The following is a 21692-nucleotide window of genomic DNA, read 5'->3' as shown; positions in this document are numbered from 1 at the left end:
TTCATTTGAGTACTATAAATAAAAAGAAATTATTAGAAGCTCATTTTAATAAAGATATAAGCTTTAGTTGGTTTAATAAAATATTTACACATTTATATTTTGGGTTATGTGATTATCAAGCCTAATAACACAAGTACCATGTGAATTTTTACTATATAAAGCTCTTTAATTTTCTTTCGTATTTCAAAGTGGGACTCATTTAAGATGTAACGTACACCTCTTCTTTGGATATTGGAGGCTTGCCAACCTAGAAGCTTTTCAATCCTTTTATGTGATCCGTCCTTGTCAATCCACCCTCCGTCACTTTTGCCCCACTGACCACCATCACATTGAAGAAGCGCTAGACTCTATTACCAAATGTAACGACCCAACCCAACTATCAAGATATTGTCTGCTTCAATATTTGTTTGGGTCACCCTTAAGCTTATCAACGGCATGGATTAGCTTCTTGGCAATTGATTATGAACTCGCACTTACATGACTTTTAACTTTCTCCTCTCATTCCGACTAGAGATTCACCTAAGACAACCCACACACCAAATCCCCTTTCAAGTTCAGGTTCTAGCACCCCTTAGAGTGTGACAATTACATTCAAAACCATATAATAAAAAAAAATGAAAAAAAATATTTATTTTTTTTAAAAAAAGTTGGAAAAATTGAGACAATGAATGCATATGTTGTTGGTTTCTGTTAGTTGTCTCCTTTGTTACATCACACGTAGAGAGGACAGAGAAAAAGAGACAAAAGAAGAAAGAAAAAAACACAATATTGTTGGATCAAGAAAGTGTAACAGAGTGATCTAATTACCATAGCTTAGTTTGATCCATAATTTGTTGTCTTTTTTTTTCACATTTTATAAGTTATTTGATGAAATGATGAAATCCATATTGAAAAAGGATTCATCTTGATCTAAAAATAATCATGAAGGCATTGGAAGCAACCGTTAGAAAAACACAATTGGTAGCTAGAAAAAGAGCACATACAATATTTGGGACATATGGACCAACAACACAAATTGATGAAGCTGAGTTTAATAACAACAACAACAAAGAAAAAGAAATAGTGGAAGAAGATGTTCAACAAGATGTTCAACAAGAAAATGATGATGAAGATTACCATCCAATGAATGGTGAAACATATCATTTAGAAAAATTTCTATCAAATGGAGATTACTATACTGGATATTGGGTCGATAATTTACCTAATGGACAAGGTAAGTATTGGTGGACAGATGGATGTATGTACGTAGGCGATTGGAGTAAAGGTAAAATGAAAGGTCAAGGTCTATTTAGTTGGCCTTCTGGTGCAATGTATGAAGGTAATTTCAAGAATGGTTATATGGATGGTGAAGGTACTTATACAGCACCAAATGGTGATACATTTAGAGGTTGTTGGTTAATGGATTTAAAACATGGAAATGGTGTTAAAGAATATGCAAATGGTGATTGTTATGATGGTGAATGGTGTAGAGGATTACAAGAAAGTAATGGTAAGTATACTTGGAAAAATGGAAATTATTATGTTGGTGAATGGGCAAATGGTACTATTTGTGGTGATGGAAAATTGTATTGGACAAATGGAAATTTGTTTGAAGGGAATTGGGAAGATGGATTGCCTAAAGGGAAAGGTACTTTTCATTGGGCTGATGGGAGTTATTATATTGGGAATTGGAGTAGAGATCCTGATGAATTGAATGGGACTTTTTATCCATCTGAGTCATTGTTAGAAAGGGGCAATTTTGAATGGGATCCTCAACAAGTTTTCAATGTTGATTTGATGGGATGTACTATCTCACCAAATGATAAGGTTTCAGTGTTGCCTTCACAGAAGAAACTCGCTGTGAGGATGTCATCGTCGAGGCCTGTGGACAACAATAACAACAGTAGGACGAGGAGGATGTCAATAGACGGTTCAGCTGATAGTGAGTTTAGTAGAATTCAGTTATCAGATGGAGTTGGAACAACATTAGTTGCTACTACAAGTAATTCTTGTTCAGATATCGACGCGATGGTTGCTTTGCTAGAATCTGATGGATATAAAAGTGGGAGTCCTATTAGGATTCCTAAGATTGTCAAAAGGCAAGGAATCACTATATCTAAAGGGCATAAGAATTATGAGCTCATGCTCAATTTGCAGTTGGGAATCAGGTACCTAAATTTTCTTTCATGTACAGTTCTAGTTTCTTCGAAGAGAGACGGTAAAGTTGTCTCCGAGTGACCTATAGGTTTAGGGGTTCTAGCTGTGAAATAAGTCACTGATGGTTGCGTCAGGGTAGGCTGCATATATCACACCCCCTCAGGATGGGGTCCCTTCCCTGACTGCCAGATGCTTCATGCACCGGAGTGCCTTTTTTTACAGTTCTAGTTTCTTCAAAAAGAGAGCCCTGGAGAAACGATAAAGTTGTCTCCGTGTGACTTATATATTAGGGGTTCTAGCTGTGAAATCAGCTGGTGATGGTTGTGTCAGGATAGGCTGCATATATCACAGCCCCTTCCCCGACCACAGGATGCTTCGTGCACCGGACTGCCCTTTATTACAGTTTTAGTTTCTAGTTTCTATACATGTACTTACCAGATAAAACATATTTACATAACAGATCACTTAATTTTATATAATAAGCATTCATTAGCATGAAGCCTGGAAAAAAATGGTAAATGACTTGCTATGATAAATGAAATTACACTGATAATGTGAAGTTTCTTTATACAGTCGGTGTATATAACTTATCGAAAACCTGTAAGCATCTGTCATAGTACTGCGCGTTTTCTAGGCTGAGAAGACTCTTTTTTTTTTGTTTGTTTATGGTACCTTGTAATGTGAATAACCATATAGGCATACAGTACAAAAGCTTGGCCCTCCTCCAACACTCGATCTTGATCCATCAGCTTTTGATCCAAAAGAGAAGTACTGGACAAGATTTCCACCTGAAGGATCCAAGAGTACGCCACGCCATCAGTCTTGTGAGTTCAGATGGAAAGATTATTGCCCAAAAGTTTTCAGGTAATGATGCCTCACTATGCAATGTTATCAACTTAGTATACTTAAAGAACAAAAAGTAAACGTTATATTCGACATGATACTGTCCAGGGCTCTGAGAACGTTGTTCAAGGTGGATGCAACGGAGTATATGTTGTCTATTTGTGGCCCCCTTAGAGAGCTAAGCTCTCCGGGAAAAAGTGGAAGTTTTTTTTACTTGACAAATGATGATAGATATATGATCAAGACAATGAAAAAGGCAGAAGTAAAGGTGAGGGACAGAAAGACTGTTTCTAATAGACCCTCGGCTCAAACTTTTTGAGCATTGCAATGAAGTCATCATTTCTTCATTCTGCAAACTACATGTTTCTTTCTGATTTTTCGTGTCAATGAATGATCATTAGGTACTTTTAAGGATGCTAAATGCCTATTATGATCATTTTCGTGCTTTCGAGAACACCCTTGTGACTAGATACTATGGTCTGCATTGCCTGAAGCTAAATGGACCAACTCAAAAGAAGGTATATTTACATATAATGCATGGAAATTGAACACTAGTTAAGTTACTTACCAAAAGAACTTGTAATCTGTTCAATGGTTTAACTAGGTACGGTTCGTAATCATTGGGAATCTCTTCTGCACCAATTACACTATTCATAAACGGTTCGACTTGAAAGGATCAACTTTTGGGAGGATCACAGATAAACCAGAATCAGAAATTGATACAACAACTACTCTTAAAGACCTTGATCTCAACTTCATATTCAAGTTACAAAAGTCATGGTTTGAAGAATTCCAAAGGTAAAATTATATCAATACTGATATCTAGTCTTAATTGGTATTGCAAGAAAGACCATCTTGAAAGCATTAAGTTTAAATCCAGAATCCAACTCTGGCTCGAAAATTTCTTTGATATTGCAGGCAAGTTGATAGGGATTGTGAGCTCTTGGAACAGGAAAGAGTAATGGACTATAGTCTTTTAGTTGGTGTAAATTTTAGGGAAGGAAATGCTAGTACTGGATATCAAACTCCTTCTGGCTGTAGGACGCCTATCGGTTAGTGCTAATTTTATAACACTTGCACATTTACATTTGTCAGTACTACGCCTCAGTCCCAAACAAGTTAAGGTCAGCTACATATCTCAACTGCTAATTAACTCTCCTCATAATAAAGACTCAAACTTTATTGTAAGAAAACAAGAAAGCATCATTCTTTTCTTAATGTTTGCAGAAAATGGAACCACAGAAGCTGAACCAATTCATCGGTTTACTAAATCAGATGTGGATCTATTACTTCTTAATCCTGCAGGGTAAGTTTTTCATCTGTCAAGTCTGCAATCTTCTCAATAAGTAAACTAAATGTTTGGTGTTCACTAGGTAATCGAACTAGGACTCAAAATTAGCTTACTAGAACCATTCTAAGTGTCCATTCACACATATTTTTATGCCTTTTTATAGTGTTGAATTGCTATGTTGCTTGGATTCCCAAAAAATGTTGTCACTCAATGCACTACTAAGTTCTGACACACACCTGGCACCATTTTTGAAGAGTCTGAGCAACGTACTACTAAGTACTTTTCATCATCGAACGTGCAACTTATGTTATGTCTTTGAGTAATGCAGGTTGACAAACACAAGTTTAGGAATAAACATGCCTGCAAGAGTTGAAAGGACATTCAGGAAAAATGACTTGGATTTTCAGCTAATAGGAGAACCAACAGGGGAGTTGTATGATGTGACATTATTTTTCGGAATAATCGATATACTTCAAGACTATGACATAACCAAGAAGCTTGAACATGCATATAAGTCTATACAATGTGATCCAAATTCTATCTCAGCAGTTGATCCAATGGCATACTCGAGGCGTTTTCGCGATTACATATTCAAAGTTTTTGTAGAGGACAATTAATAAAGGAAAATCATACTTGTAAGTTCTAAATTTGATTAGAGGAGTTCAAGCTGCAAGATGGATCTTGTCTTGTGAAGGATTTCAACATTTTTTGTTGTTGAAGCTTAGAAGAACTCATGCCTCATGGAGTTTTTGTCTTGAGATTTTGAAAGTTTTTTGTTAAATTATAGATATATACTATTCTGATAGCAATTGTATAGAAAAAGTTGTAAAAGGATTGATGCAAATTAACTGTCTTCATATTAAGTTTCAATTGCCAATTGACTAGGCCCCTCAAACCTTGTGAGTTCTTTTGTTGCAGTATGGTTCATGAACATATGATGTTTTGTTCTTTTTTGGCTTCCCATCTGGAGTCTGGCACCTGCATTAATACGCCGACCAATTCAAATTCGTGTCACATAAGACCCCATTAGAAGGGGAAGTTATGATGGAATTCAAATTCGCGTCACATAAAACCCATTAGAAGGGAAAGTTATGGTGGAATAGTTTGTTTTTGTTCTATTTAATTATGTTGTTCAAAATTCTTCCAAGTGAGGGTACATATATCAACCTTAGTTATATAAATAAGATAATTTCAGTTAATCATCCAAATTCAGATATTAATATTGCTTACATTCATCCACGTATTTGTTAGTTCCCTTCTTATTACATTTCTTGATGACTGATTTTGATTGTCTATATAATATACATCAACCAGGATTCAACCTCACTAGCTAAAGTCATTATGAATCCTCCACTTGCCTTAACGAATCAACTTATTTTAGATGTTTTTAAGTAAATAGCTTATAAACACTTTTAAAATATTTAGATAAACTTTTAAAAACGCTTTTGACACACTTTTTTTCGAAGTTAAAATAACAAAAATAAGGTAACAAACTAAAAGTTAAAGATTCCACACTTGTGACATACAAGTCATAAGCTATAAACTCATCCAAATGAGCTCTAGAGCTCATTGTCAATAAAATTTGAGATTTGCGTTGATACCGCATATTAGCAAAAACCGGTATAAAATTTTAAATCAAATTATCATTCCAAACGTTCTGAAACAAACATGGGAAATGATATTTGTAATAGCAAGATTTACCAGGCATCATGTCACCAAAAGAACTAACAACATCAAGATGACAAAACATTATTTAATAATCCAACGACAGAAACAGTAACAAGAACAATCCAGCACATTGTCCAACAGAACAAACATAACAAGACAATTGTTGCCATCAAAAGAAAAAGGTTGAGATAGCCATAGGCTATACTTATTTCCAACTAACAACCACAAAGTACTCCAACGATAACAAATCCTTCTCCATGATCTTTACGCAAAATACTCTCGGAACTTCACACAAGGCAGATATGGAACTGCCAAGATATCTACCTTAATTGTGTATTGTAGAAAGTTGCTCATAATGACAAGTAGCAGAACTCTTTTTGTCGAGATCATTTATAAACCATGGTAGATTTACTGTTGCTTCTGCTCTAAACAGATATCCACCAAAGCCTGATCCCTCAGCCGTACAATTATCAATCCAACCAAGACAAGGTTTCTTAATTCAAAGCTCCCAAATTCTTGCACCTACTGACCTCGGTCTCTACTCGACCAGTTTGAATAGCTTGGCACAAGCTGCACCAACCAAACCCACAGACTTTACTGGTTAAGATGATAACAGAAAATTACTACATTTGTAAGCATAGGAAAACTTGACATAGAAGTCTTCCGATAAATTGACACTGACAAGAGGGAGGAAAAAGTCTAAGCAGACATTGGAATTGGGCAAGTTAAAACGCAGACAAGTGAAACATATTACTGAAGCACTGCTATTTTATCCCCAATTTCTCTAAGTTCAGAAGGAAAGAAATGCAGGCATCCAGATCTAACTATTCATTACCCAGACTCCCCGAGGAATAACAGGAAAACTGCCACTAGAAACCGGGCCAGTGTGAGACAACTGAGACATGGTATAGGCAAGTGTGTAGTACGTTATAATAAATAAATGATCTTAGAAGAAAAGAAAAGGGGGTGGAGAGGTGTCCAACAGAGATCTGTCCAGAAAGAACCAATCTTTTGTTTGTTTTGAGTATGTCCCGCATAATCAAGAGAGAGAAATGAAAAGGGGAGAGAGGGGAAAGATATGGAGCCATTAGCTCATGCATGACATGTGACCCATACTGCCTAATCATTGACATGCAGCTAATTGATAGCTGGAACATCTTCGTATGTATGGAAAGTTAGATGGAGGACCCTGTCTTATCCACTCAAGTATGATTGTTTTGGTCTTTTGGACTATAAGAACAATAACTCACCAGGTCAAGCAGTAACCAGAAGGGGGAGAGAAACAGGGAGATAAGGTAGTGGGCAATACCTGCTCAATAGCAAGTGCCAGCAACTATCCAAGACCATTCATGCTGCAACAAAAACATAATAACCTTGGCCACACTGCAATATGATGGTTGAACTTTGTAGCAACAGGCTAGTGGTCATTCTCCCCAGTAATTGTTAACCTGTACAGCATTGGGAAACACAATTGAGAGAATGTATACTGTGGTATATTGAAGAACACAAATTTGTTTCAAGTAACTTCATAAATTAAAAGAATAAGTAAGATGCACTTCACCATCTAGTCTCCCTATCCACGTCACACAAAGAAACGATCTTGCCACAGGGACTGTCCTTGATACTGCTGAGGCAATCCAACAGATTGGTTATTTGCTTTCTGGATATCTGACTGCATGTGCAGAGAGGGCACCTGCTTCCCAGGGAAAGGAAAGCTAATCCCGACTAAGCTACTGTTGCTTACAGAGTGATGTGGTTGAGCTGAATGATTGTCCGAGTTATTGTAAACAATGCTCTGATGTGCTGAAGGTAACTGATATCCATTCAACCAGCTATAATCATCCATACGAGGAATGGGGTTATTTTCATTTTTAAGAGTCAAGGCAAATGAAGAGTCATCTACTTTGGAAGAAACAGAACCAAACCCTGGAGGTGGACCCAGATGCCTACCAGGTCGGCACACTGGATTTTTCTTCATTCCTGTCGGAGTAATTGCTAAAGATTTCATGGACATGCTATCGGAAAAAGCTACGGAGGGTGCAAGTGAACTGAAGGTAGATGACATAGCAGCCTCAGGAACCTGGAAGTGAATATTATTTGCAGTGCTAAACTTCACAGACTGCGGCAAAGGAGCTGAATGTGCTGCTGCAGGTGACACCATTTCTGGATGATTTAGCAACTCAGCTTCTGTCGTTAGCCCATTTCCTGTCAAGCTCAAGCCACCCAATCCATTCATAAAAGAACCTTGCCCTACAGACCACATTGAAGTACTTGGTTGGATTGGCTGCATATACTGGGTATTGGTAAGAGAAATGCTTGTTGGCATCCTTGTAGTACTCCAAGCATTCTGCAACCTCAATCCATCGAGTGCAGATGGAAATGGCCCCATCTCACAACATGTATCAACACACTCCATGCTAGCACCAGAAGAAGCATTGACAACACTAATACCAGATACAGGAACCGCTGAGGTCATAGTACTTGAAGAGAAGTCATTAGATTTTTCCATCACTGATGGCTTAAAAACAATAACTTCGTCTTCTTCTTCACATTCCACATACAATTGCTGCTTCGGCAAAAGATCTCCCACAGTCAACTGTCCAGCATCTGGACTTTCCAGTTCAATACCACTTAATTTGGTAACTTCATTTAAGCCATTAAGTAGATAATTATCAGAAGTTTGGGGCTCAATACCAATGATAAATTTCTTTCCCCTGGTGTCAAAATATATTCCCTCTTCTCCAACCCGGACCACAGTAGCAAGAACCTTTCCAGCTGCAATCGTCCTCTGAAGACGGCACTTCTTCTCTTTACTTACACTATCACCACCAAAAGAACGTTTCCTTGAGAAGTCAAGGATAAGCTGTGCTGGAAGAAGAGGAACAAATCCTCTGAGTTCAAAGTCTTCCGGCAATGCAAGACGATTACCAGTCTCACCTTCATCATACCTGCTCATATTGAAAAAGCATGTTTCATCTTCATCTTCATCGACAAACTTAGACCCAGTTGGCATTAGCTTATTAAAGAAACTGATACAGTTCTTCCAGAAATAGGATCTAGCCCGAGCTTGTTTTTCCTCTGATTCATTACCAAGTGCAATATCTTGATGGCACGCCAACCATTCTACGAAAACCAAAATACCAGGCAATAAGAAGCTTGATGAGGGATCACTTAATTGGATACATCTCTCAACCACATGACCCATGAACTCAAAAGCAGCAGTAAATGCCTTCTGCAGAAGAACTGATCTTTGTAGAATCTCAGCATATGACTGATTATCACTTTCCCTAATCACATTATGGATGGTGAATATTAAGATGGCCACGAGCCTGACAATTGCCAGTCTGCAGTCAGCAGCACTTGAACCAAAACTATACTTCTCATCAGACCCAGAAGAGAGAAGCTCAAGCAGATCATTCTTAACCATCGACAAAACTTCATCAAAAGTCTCCAAGCTGAGTAAAGATGATAAGAAGATAGTGTCATTACTTAGTTATGTTATCGTCAATATCATATTATTCATTAGACAGGAACATACCTAGTGCGCGTGAAGAGAATGCCATTCAACCGAACATACCCTGTGCTAAAGGTTTTGAAGATTTCAGATGTACTTGAAGCTTTTTCCTTTGGTAAACTTGCTTCAACCTTTCCATCTTTCAGAGACGGCCTCGTTTCATATTTACCTCGTCCTTTACCAGTTGTTCGGGAAGGAGTTACTTTGATAGACGAAGCCTTAGCATCCCCTGGCAGCTGGGAGAAAAATTGACGATTCTGCCATAACAGAGAAATCAATTAACACTAGGACCCATCCACATAGCCCATTGCAACAGAACAGTCCAAACGGAAAGAAAACATGCCCAGAAACTTCTACAAGAAAGTCTCTTTTGGGCAGAACTTGAACACTTACAAAATATATACTAGATAATCACATCTTGATCATTCATTGACAAACCAAAGGAAAAAGGTGCAAATTGAAGTTCCACACTCCCAGCACAACTGAAAGATGGAAATCAAAGTTCCACTACAAGATCTCGAGAACTTCCTACAAATAGTATTTTAGGTGTATTTTGCTTTAAAAAATCAGTTCATAATGATACTGTTTAACATGAGCTACACCTATGTTCTATGTCATTCTTCTCTCTAAATAATACAGTAATTCATATTTCTTTTTCATTTTACCAATCCACAGAAGTAGATTTTATCACCCTCAAAAGATTAATTGACAAGTAAATTATCTTGGATTGGGTAAGTAATTACTCTTCCATTACACAAGAAGCATGATGAAGCTACTTAGTACACGTCAGGAAAAGGGACAAAGGGAAGGGGAAAACATAAGCAACCACAGAACCAAGGTCGGGAGAAAATTCACAAATATAAGGCATCTTCATAAAAATAAACAAAACTGTATAGATTAAGCATACAACAATTATTGATAATGATAACACTAACAATAATAGGGTTCCAAATATAGGCATGCATAAAAATACACACAAGTATTGGCATGTATTCTTTTTTTCTCAAAACAAAGTAAAGGTTTAATAATTGTGTGGGAACCCTATATAAGTGATAAACAAATATATAGAGAACCTACACAACAAGGTTCTCTACACATGACACGAAATTGTCTACATTAACAGGAACAATTATTGGCATACTTGTCCAGTCGCTTTTCGCAGGAGACTTTAAATAAGTTGTTTACCTTCTCAAATGCAATGATCAGGTTGTCCCTTGCAGTCGTAAAAGGATTCTCTACTGCAAGACTACGAAAATACCGATAGATCGCCACCAACTCATCACTGGAATAGGAGGCCAATATTGCAAGCTGAGAAAAAACAGAATCAGCAATTTTTACATAAGATATCTGTCGCATAGAAAGATTAATCAATGATCAGTTATTGATCACTATTCTCTTCACTCCAACCCTCCAACAGTAGAAAAGATTTCTCAATGATCATTCAGAACAAAACCAATAAAAAAAAAGATACCTGATGATGAGGATTGCCGCTTGATGGCCACAGTGAAGAAGCTTGCGTGTAATAACTTGATGCTGCTGCAAGGTCACGAGCTTTAGAGTCACCCTCACCATATAAGCCTCTGTACCGAGCAAGATCACCCAGATAAATCAAACAACGATGGCAGGATATCAAGCCTTTCTTCACCTCAATAGACTTATTAGCTTCATTAGAAGAAGGAATCTGATCCCCTGGATCATCAGAGAAACCTCCTACTGTCAGGCCATACTTTGCTCTGACTTTCACCATCAAATCATGATAAAAGCCAGTCGCTTCTGACAGAAAAGTCTTGAACTGCATGCGGATCTTTGTGATGTTATCCGGCCCGTTACGAGGTGGACCTTTCCCAGTCTGAGAGGTTGATCCACTTGAAGCTATTGCAGCATTGAAGCGTGCACGCAGTTCTTCAATTCTTCTATAATGCAACTGCCACAAGGCGTACTCTATTTCATGTTGTTCAGAAAAAGCATGATCCTCAAGGATGATAGCTTCATAGTTTTCACGCATTTGTTGCCATGCGTTTGGGTCAGAAGATACTCTAGCTTGTGCTGCTTTCCTACGCTTGTTATCCAGCTCCACATTCTTAACAAAATCAATGAAAATGTCAATTACATGTTCCAAACAAGAAGATACATATTACTATCTCTAAGCATTAAATGAATACAACTCACTGAACCTGCACATACAATAAGAGCTTGTGCAGGTCAATAAAAGTTTTTAACCTAAATTATGTATGTGAGTCAGTAATATACTCACTATCTTTCGGTATTATGATAAATCATTCTAGATATCCATAATTCAAATGGTAAAGCAATGAGGCGATACAGCAAATACCGACCTTGTTGAAAAGCCGCTGAACGCGTTCCCCTGACGAATGATCTAAACTGTTATCCATCTGAATGGCCATTATTCATCAATCTATACAGTCTGCGGCACCATAGCACAATCAGATATCAAGAAGGGAAACTATGAAAACAAAAGAGTAAAATTAGATATGCAATCATTCACACATTAAAGAAGGATACATTGTACAAACGAGAATAGAACTCGGAAATGAATCTAGGCAATGCACATTGCAGAAAGGGTTTCAAAATGGTCAACAGTCGGTTTTTCTTCTTAATGTAGATAATTTAAAGGCAGATTAACCCTCAACAAGCTAACAATGATATTTAGATGGCCATAACAGATACACACTGCAATTAATGACTTCTTTAAAAGGAATTAAAAAACAACAAGTCTTCTCCAAGTAGATACAAAACCACAATCCAAAAATATCCATATACTAGCTGAACAGAAACGACAACTAGGTGTAGCACTCTACCCAAAAAAACAACCCATATACCTGATTTTCCTAAGATTCCATCAACAATACAACCCAAAAAAAAGTCCAAATACAATAAGACAATAACCCCGTTAATGTCACCGCAAAAGAAAGTATTAAAATATCGTCAACGCCCAAATTAAATAACAAAAACTTGCAACGTCAATCAAATTTCAATTCAATCATAAATATCGCCAATCAAAAAATATGTTTTTGCGCGTAACCCACATATCATCTGTTGCGCTCTCACCACTAGCCCAAAACCCTGGGGACTTGACAACCTTCCTCTATATTCGCAGCAAGACCTATAAACAAGACTACATTTTTCTACATACACCCAAAGAACAACTCATACACCTGATTTTCCAATGATTCCATCAGAAGTATAACAAAAAAATGGAATTCAGAAAATCCCCAATCGCCAAAGGGTTTCAAAATGGTCAACAATTGGTTTTTCTTCTTAATGTAGATAAGTTAAACGCAGATTAACCCTCAACAAACTAACAATGATATTTAGATGGCCATAACAGATATACGCTGCAATTAATGACTTCTTTAAAAGGAAGAAAGAACGACAAATCTTCTCTTGAGTAGATACAAAACCACAATCCTAAAATATCCATATACTAGCTGAACAGATACGACAACCAGGTCTACCCTTCTCCACATAAATAGCCAGCTTTTATGTTGCGCTCTCACCACTAAACCAAAACCTTAGGGTCTTGACTACCTTCTTCTATCTTGGCAGCCAGGCCTATAAACAAGACCTATGAACAGGACTATATTCTTCCAAATACACCCAAAAATCAACACATCTACCTCATTTTGCTAAGATTCCATCAACAATATAACAAATATGTGGAATCCACCCCCCTACCCATCTCCACTTAAATAACAGGTTTTTCGCACCTAACCCACACGTCATCTGTTGAGTTCTCAATACTAGACCAAAAGCCCTAGGGGCTTGACTACCTTCATCTATCTTGGCAGCAAGACCTATAAACAAGACTATATTTTTCCAAATACACCAAAAAAAATCAACCCATATACCAGATTTTCCTAGGATTACATCAACAATACAACCCAAACAAAAAAATTCCGATACAACAAGCAAATAAACCCATTAATATCACCGCTAAAATATCAAAAAAAATCGTCAACGCCCTAATTACATAACAAAAACTCGAAACATCAATCAAAATCCAATTCGATCATGAATATTAACCAATAAAACAATACGAACCATAAATTTCGAAAAAACTTACCAAAATCCCCAGAACAGATCCAGGGAAATCCTCAGATCTCCCTCGAATCACCTCGATTCTTTCAATCAACAGATATACCCTATGTATTATGTGTATGTATACGTATTTTAGCTATAAAGATGAAGAGGAACAACTAGGGTTTCGAAAATTTAGGGCTATTGAGAAGCGCCAATTAATGAAGAATGAGGAGGAAGAAGAGGAGGAGAAGTATAGAAGACTTTTTATTTATTTATTTATTTAACTCACAATTCATCTAGATGGCTTAGGACTCTACGACTCTATCTAAGCCCAATTTCGTCTCTCTTTTTTTCAGTTAGTACTTATATATACATCGGTCCGTCATTAAGTGTCTGATTGAATTTTTTTATTGAAATTAAACATTTTATATCATTGTATCTACAAATTATATGTTTAAATTTATGATTGATATGACGTATGATTTAACTTGAGAAATATTTTTCTGAACAGATTTCGTTCAATAAAGAAATAAAAAATCTAATTAAACTCTGAACTTTTTTGAGAAACATGTTTGAAAGGTTTTAAAGGTAGTCACTTATTTCTGGTTCATATCGATAACATATTTAGCGTTAGAGAAATTATTCACAATTTCATCTTATACCTATAGCATATTTAAAAGTTATTGTAGTAGTAATCGTTTTAGCAGATATGATTTTTCCAACATATTGAATTAAGAATTCATGAGCATGAAGTAATTCTTTTAAAGTTATTAGTTAAGCATGTGATGATTTTCGATTGAGGAACAAGAATGAAATTGTTAGTTAGTAGTAATATTTCATATTTTTAATTCTCAAAATTATAGGAATTACCCGACTTTCACAGATTTCGTGTGTATAAGTCCATGAATTTGACGTCCTTGGGGCACCCCAAATTTTTTTCTGAAAAAAATATATGAGGACCTCCGTAATGAGTTGGAGAAACATTACGTATAGTCCCGCCATTTTTCTCACGAATAGGTGCCTTGGAATTGTGAGAAAAACGGAAATAATGAGCAAAATTATCTTTTACGAGCAAAATTCTAGGAATATAATTATTTATTTCATTTATTACTATTATAATATCAATAAAAGATAAATATTTTATCTTTTGAGAAAATATAATGTCGTTGAAAACATGAAAAATCTTTCTCAAATACCTAAATAGAAAGAGCTGAGAATGAAAGTCATAAAACGCATTCAGCGAATGTGATTTATGAGTAAAATTATGTGTATTCTTATTTATTATTGAAATTACTATATTACCCCTTTCGATCGATTTTTTTTGTCCAATATTTTTAAAATATATTTATTAATTTCATTTATTACTTTTATAATATATAAAAAAAATGATTATTTTATCTTTTAAACAACCGTCATGTCGTTGATTACTTTAAAAAACCATTCTAAGATACCAAAATAGAAAAGGTTTGGAATGAAAAATGCATAAAACGCATTTAGCAAATGCGAGTTATGAATAAAATTACGTGTCTTCTTATTTTTTGTTGAAATTAATATATTACCCCATCCGTTTAATTTTATTTGTCCACCATTTGTAAAATATATTTATTAATTTCATTTATTACTTTTATAATATCATTTTTAAAAATGTCATGTGGTTGAAAAAATGAAAAACCCTTCTCAGATACCTAAATAGAAAGAACAGAGAATGAAAAACATAAAACACATTCAGCGAATGAGATTTATGAATAAAATTTTGTGTCTTCTTATTTATAGTTGAAATTTCTTTATTAAACTTGAATGGAAAGAGTCAAGAATGAAAGGAATAAATCGCATTTAGCGAATGCGTTTTATAAGTAAAATTTTGTGTCTTCTTATTTATTGTTGAAATTACTATAATAGCCCTTTCGTTTGATTTTATTTGTCCACTATTTTTAAAATATATTAATTTATTTCATTTATTACTTTTATAATATCAAGAAAAAATAACTATTTTATATTTTAAAAAATGATCATATCGTTGAAACTTTAAAAACTCTTCTAATAAACTTGAATGGAAAGAGTCAAGAATGAAAGGAATAAATCGCATTTAGCGAATGCGTTTTATAAGTAAAATTTTGTGTCTTCTTATTTATTGTTGAAATTACTATAATAGCCCTTTCGTTTGATTTTATTTGTCCACTATTTTTAAAATATATTAATTTATTTCATTTATTACTTTTATAATATCAAGAAAAAATAACTATTTTATATTTTAAAAAATGATCATATCGTTGAAACTTTAAAAACTCTTCTAATAAACTTGAATGGAAAGAGTCAAGAATGAAAGGAATAAATCGCATTTAGCGAATGCGTTTTATAAGTAAAATTTTGTGTCTTCTTATTTATTGTTGAAATTACTATAATAGCCCTTCCGTTTGATTTTATTTGTCCACTATTTTAAAATTATATTAATTTATTTCATTTATTACTTTTATAGTATCAAGAAAAGATAATTATTTTATCTTTTAAAAAACTATCATGTCGTTGAAACTTTAAAAAACCTTCTAATAAACTTGAATAGAAAGAGTTAAAAATGAAATGCATAAATCGTATTCAGTGAATGTGTTTTCTGAGTAAAATTTTATGTCTTCTTATTTATTGATGAAATTACTAAATTACCCATTCCGTTTGATTTTATTTGTCCACAATTTTAAAAATATATTTATTAATTTCGTTTATTACTTTTATAGTATCAAGAAAAGATAATTATTTTATCTTTTAAAAGACCGTCGTGTGATTGAAAACTTGAAAATCCCTTCTTAAATATCTAAATAGAAAAAGCTGAGGATGAAAGTAAACATAAAACGGAAATCAACAATCTAACTAAAAACATAAAAAAGAAAACAATAATCTAACTAAAACATTAAAAGGAACACAATAATCTAATAAAGACATATTTCCACACTTACTGCTCTCATCGTCCCATATTTTCACACTTACTGTTCTCACCTTCCCGTGTTACTGTGCCGGACCTTGCCCTGCCTTGCCATCGCCGGAGCTTCTTTCGGTTTGTCCTCTTTTTTATGGGTTTTTTTTTGTGCAATCTTTCATTTCTATTAATTTTCTTGTTTAAACTAGTTATCCTTAGTCTGGCATAAAACGCATTCCGCAAATGCGATTTATGAGTAATTATCTGTCTTTTTATCTATTGTTGAAATTACTATATTACCCCTTCCGTTTGATTTTATTTGTCCACTATTTTAAAAACATATTAATTGATTTCATTTATTACTTTTATAATATGAAGAAAAGATAATTATTTTCTATTTTAAAAAAATGTCATGTCGTTGAAATTTTAAAAACCCTTCTAATAAACTTAAATAAAAAGAGTTAAGAATGAAAGGCATAAATCGCATTCACCGAATGCGTTTTATGACTAAAATTCTATGTCTTCTTATTTATTGATGAAATTACTAAATTACCACTTCCGTTTAATTTTATTTGTCCACTATTTTAAATATATATTTATTAATTTTATTTTTTACTTTTATAATATCAAGAAAGGATAAATATTTTATCTTTTAAAAAAACGTCATATCGTTGAAAACACGAAAAACCCTTCTCAAATACCTAAATAGAAAGAGTTGAGAAAGAAAGGCATATAACACATTCAGCAAATGCGATTTATCAGTAAAATTCTGTTAATTCTTATTTATTGTTGAAATTACTATATTACCCCTTTCGTTTGATTTTATTTGTCCACTATTTTTAAAATATATTTATTCATTTCATCTATTACTTTTATAATATCAAGAAAAAATAATTATTTTATCTTTTAAAAAATCGTCATGTGGTTGAAAACTTGAAAAAACTCTTCTCAGATACCTAAATAGAAAGAGCTGAGAATGAAAGACATTAAACGCATTCAGCGAACGAGATTTATGAATAAAATTTTGTGTCTTCTTATTTATAGTTGAAATTTCTTTATTACCCCTTTTGTTTGATTTTATTTGTCCACTATTTTTAAAGTATATTAATTTATTTCATTTATTACTTTTATAATATCAAGAAAAAATAATTATTTTATATTTAAAAAACGATCATGTCGTTGAAACTTTAAAAAATCTTCTAATAAACTTGAATGGAAAGAGTTAAGAATGAAAGGAATAAATCGCACTCAGCCAATGCGTTTTATGAGTAAAAATTCTCTGTCTTCTTATCTATTGTTGAAATTACTATAATAGCCCTTCCGTTTGATTTTCTTTGTCCACTATTTTAGAAATATATTAATTAATTTAATTTATTACTTTTATAATATCAAGAAAGGATAATTATTTCATCTTTTTAAAAATTGTCATGTCGTTGAAACTTTAGAAACCCTTCTAATAAACTTGAATAGAAAGAGTTAAAAATGAAATGCATAAATCGTATTTAGTGAATGCGTTTTATGAGTAAAATTCTATTTCTTCTTATTTATTGATGAAATTACTAAATTACCCATTTCGTTTAATTTTATTTACCCACAATTTTAAAAATATTTTTATTGATTTTATTTATTACTTTTATAATATCAAGAAAAGATAAATATTTTATCTTTTAAAAAATCGTCATGTCGTTGAAAACATGAAAAAACCCTTCTCAAATATCTAAATATAAAGAAATGAGAATGAAAGGCATATAACGCATTCAGAGAATGTGATTTATGAGTAAATTTCTGTTAATTCTTATTTATTGTTGAAATTACTATATTACCCTTTCTGTTTGATTTTATTTGTCCACTATTGTTAAAATATATTTATTCATTTCTTCTATTATTTTTATAATATCAAGAAAAGATAATTATTTTATCTTTTTAAAAATCGTCATGTGGTTGAAAACTTGAAAATAACTCTTCTCAGATACCTAAACAGAAATAGTTGAGAATGAAAGGCATAAAACACATTCAGCAAATGCGATTTATGAGTAAAATTTTGTGTCTTCATATTTATTGTTGAGATTTCTTTATTACCCCTTCCGTTTGATTTTATTTGTCCACTATTTTGAAAATATATTAATTAATTTTATTTATTACTTTTATAATATCAAGAAAACATAATTATTTTATCTTTTAATAAACCATCATGTCTTTGAAACTTTAAAAAACCCTTCTAATAAACTTGAATAGAAAGAGTTAAGAATGAAAAGCATAAATCGCATTTAGTGAATGCGTATTATGAGTAAAAAATTACGTGTCTTACTATTTATTGTTAAAATTACTATATTATCCCTTCCGCTTGATTTTATTTGTCCACTTTTTAAAATTATATTAATTAATTTCATTTATTACTTTTATAATATCAAGAAAATATAATTATTTTATCTTTTAAAAAACTGTCATGTTGTTGAAACTTTAAAAAGTTTTCTAATAAACTTGAATAGAAAGAGTTAAGAATGAAAGGCATAAATCGCATTCAGCGAATGCGTTTTTTGAGTAAAATTCTATGTCTTCTTATTTATTGATGAGATTACTAAATTACTCCTTCCGTTTATATTTATTTGTCCACTATTTTAAAAATATATTTATTAGTTTTATTTATTACTTTTATAATATCAAAAAATGATAAATATTTTATCTTTAAAAAAAACGTCATGTGTTGAAAACATGAAAAAACCTTCTCAAATACCTAAATAGAAAGAGTTGAGAAAGAAATGCATAAAACGTATTCAACGAATGCTATTTATGAGTAAAATTATATTACTTCTTATTTATTGGTGAAATTACTCAATTACCCCTTTCGTTTGATTTTATTTGTCCACTATTTTAAAAATATTTTTATTCATTTCATCTATTACTTTTATAATATCAAGAAAAAATAATTATTTTATATTTTTAAAAACCTTCATGTGGTTGAAAACTTGAACAAATCCTTCTCAGATACCTAAATAGAAAGAGATGAGAGTGAAAGGAATAAAACGCATTCAGCGAATGCGATTTATGAGTAAAATTTTTTGTTTTCTTATTTATTGTTGAAATTTCTTTATTACTCCTTCCGTTTGATTTTATTTAACCACTATTTTTAAAATATATTAATTAATTTCATTTATTACTTTTATAATATCAAGAAAAGTTAATTATTTTATCTTTTAAAAAAACATCATGTCGTTGAAACTTTAAAAGTCCTTCTAATAAACTTGAATAGAAAGAGTAAAGAATGAAAGTCATAAATCGCATTTAGCGAATGTGTTTTATGAGTAAAATTATGTTTCTTCTTATTTATTGTTGAAATTACTATATTACCCCTTTTGTTTGATTTAATTTGTCCATTTTTTTAAAAATATATTAATTAATTTCATTTATTACTTTTATAATATCAATAAAAAATAATTATTTTATCTTTTAAAAAACTGTCATGTCGTTGAAACTTTTAAAACCCTTCTAATAAACTTGAATAGAAAGAGTTAAGAATGAAAGGCATAAATCGCATTCAACGAATGCTTTTTATGAGTAAAATTTTATATCTTCTTATTTATTGATAAAATTACTAAATTACCCTTTCGTTTAATTTTATTTGTCCACTATTTTAAAAATATATTTATTACTTTTATAATATCAAGAAAAGATAAATATTTTATCTTTTAAAAAAGGTCATGACGTTTAAAACTTGAAAAAACTCTTCTTAAATGCCTAAATAGAAAGAGCTGAAAAAGAAAGGCATAAAACGCATTCAACAAATGCGATTTATGAGTAAAATTCTGTTACTTCTTAGTTATTGTTGAAATTACTATATTACCCCTTCCGTTTGATTTTATTTGTCCACTATTTTTAAAATATATTTGTTCATTTCATATATTACTTTTATAATATGAAGAAAAGATAATTATTTTATCTTTTAAAAAAACGTCATGTGGTTGAAAACTTGAAAAAACCCTTCTCAGATACCTAAATAGAAAGAGATGAGAATGGAAGGCATAAAACTCATTCAACGAATGCGATTTATGAATAAAATTTCGTGTCTTCTTATTTATTGTTGAAATTTCTTTATTACTCCTTCCGTTTGATTTTATTTGTCCACTTTTTAAAAAATATATTAATTAATTTAATTTATTACTTTTATAATATCAAGAAAAGATAATTATTTAATCTTTAAAAAAACCTTCATATCGTTGAAACTTTAAAAACCCTTCTAATAAACTTGAATAGAAAGAGTTAAGAATAAAAGGTGTAAATCGCATTCAGCGAATTCGTTTTATAAGTAAAATTCTATGTCATCTTATTTATTGATGAAATTACTAAATTACCCTTTCCATTTAATTTTCTTTGACCACTATTTTAAAAATATATTTATTACTTTTATAATATCAAGAAAAGATAAATATTTTATCTTTTAAAAAAGGTCATGACGTTTAAAACTTGAAAAAACCCTTCTTAAATGCCTAAATAGAAAGAGTTGAGAAAGTAAGGCATAAAACGCATTCGGAGAATGCGATTTATGTGTAACTCTTCTTATTTATTTTTAAAATTACTTTATTACCTCTTTCATTTAATTTTATTTGTCCACAATTTTTTAAATATATTTATTTCTTTTATTTATTACTTTTATCATATCAAGAAAATAATTATTTTTCTTTTTTATACTTAACATTGATTGCATATTTTTTTGAGAATCTTCGTATCTCAATTATCCAACTTTTATCGATTTCGTGTGTATTAGCCCATGAATGCCTTTGGGGATCTCAATTTTTTTTCCAAAAAACTATATGAAGACCTCCATCATGAATTGGAGAAGCATTACGTATAGTCCCATAGTTTTTTTCATGAATATTTTCGCATTTATGAGCCAAGTTTTAGAAATTTCCTGACTTTCAGCATTTTTCGTGTGCATTAGCCATGCTTGAGATATGAGAATTTATGTGATAATAATTAAATTAATAAAGTGGTGGAAATATATGCAATAAAGTGGAGTTCTTGTGTAGTGATAGAAAACGTATGTTACTTACTAGTTTAGTTAATGCTATTGAGGGAAAAAACAAAGAGCTACATTGAAGATCACTAACAATAAATAAAACACATTCTTCGAATGCGATTTATGAGTAATTTGAAATGTTTTCTAAAAAAACTACACGAGGACCTTCGTAATGAGTTGAGAAGCATAACGTATAGTCCCGTCATTGTTTTCATGCATATTTTTACATTTACGAGCAAAATATTATGAATTATCCGATTTTCACCAATTTCGTGTG

At 32.3% G+C, this 21692-nt stretch overlaps 2 protein-coding genes across 2 annotated transcripts; one reads left to right on the top strand and one right to left on the bottom strand.

Moving 5' to 3' along the window:
* The first annotated feature begins 866 nt into the window (after positions 1 to 866).
* Positions 867 to 5096, top strand: LOC125866332 (phosphatidylinositol 4-phosphate 5-kinase 6-like). Its single transcript, XM_049546682.1, has 8 exons — positions 867 to 2147; positions 2833 to 3000; positions 3088 to 3247; positions 3381 to 3497; positions 3584 to 3777; positions 3898 to 4031; positions 4207 to 4285; positions 4599 to 5096. Exons 1-8 carry the CDS (start codon positions 922 to 924, stop codon positions 4885 to 4887), a joined length of 2367 nt encoding a protein of 788 aa, XP_049402639.1. The 5' UTR covers positions 867 to 921; the 3' UTR covers positions 4888 to 5096.
* Positions 5097 to 5975: 879 nt separating this feature from the next.
* LOC125866331 (nonsense-mediated mRNA decay factor SMG7-like) lies at positions 5976 to 13763 on the bottom strand. Its single transcript, XM_049546681.1, has 8 exons — positions 13537 to 13763; positions 11789 to 11877; positions 10924 to 11532; positions 10638 to 10760; positions 9477 to 9709; positions 7500 to 9393; positions 7248 to 7386; positions 5976 to 6508 (listed from the first exon to the last, which is right to left on the bottom strand). The coding sequence occupies exons 2-6, from the start codon at positions 11855 to 11857 to the stop codon at positions 7521 to 7523; spliced, it is 2907 nt and encodes a 968-aa protein (XP_049402638.1). The 5' UTR covers positions 11858 to 11877; positions 13537 to 13763; the 3' UTR covers positions 5976 to 6508; positions 7248 to 7386; positions 7500 to 7520.
* Positions 13764 to 21692: the final 7929 nt, after the last annotated feature.

The sequence above is a fragment of the Solanum stenotomum genome, chromosome 5 (assembly GCF_019186545.1).
Source record: "Solanum stenotomum isolate F172 chromosome 5, ASM1918654v1, whole genome shotgun sequence".
NCBI classification, from domain to species: Eukaryota; Viridiplantae; Streptophyta; class Magnoliopsida; order Solanales; family Solanaceae; genus Solanum; species Solanum stenotomum.
Note: the sequence above shows the minus strand (reverse complement) of the source record. Positions and strands in the feature narration are given on the sequence as shown.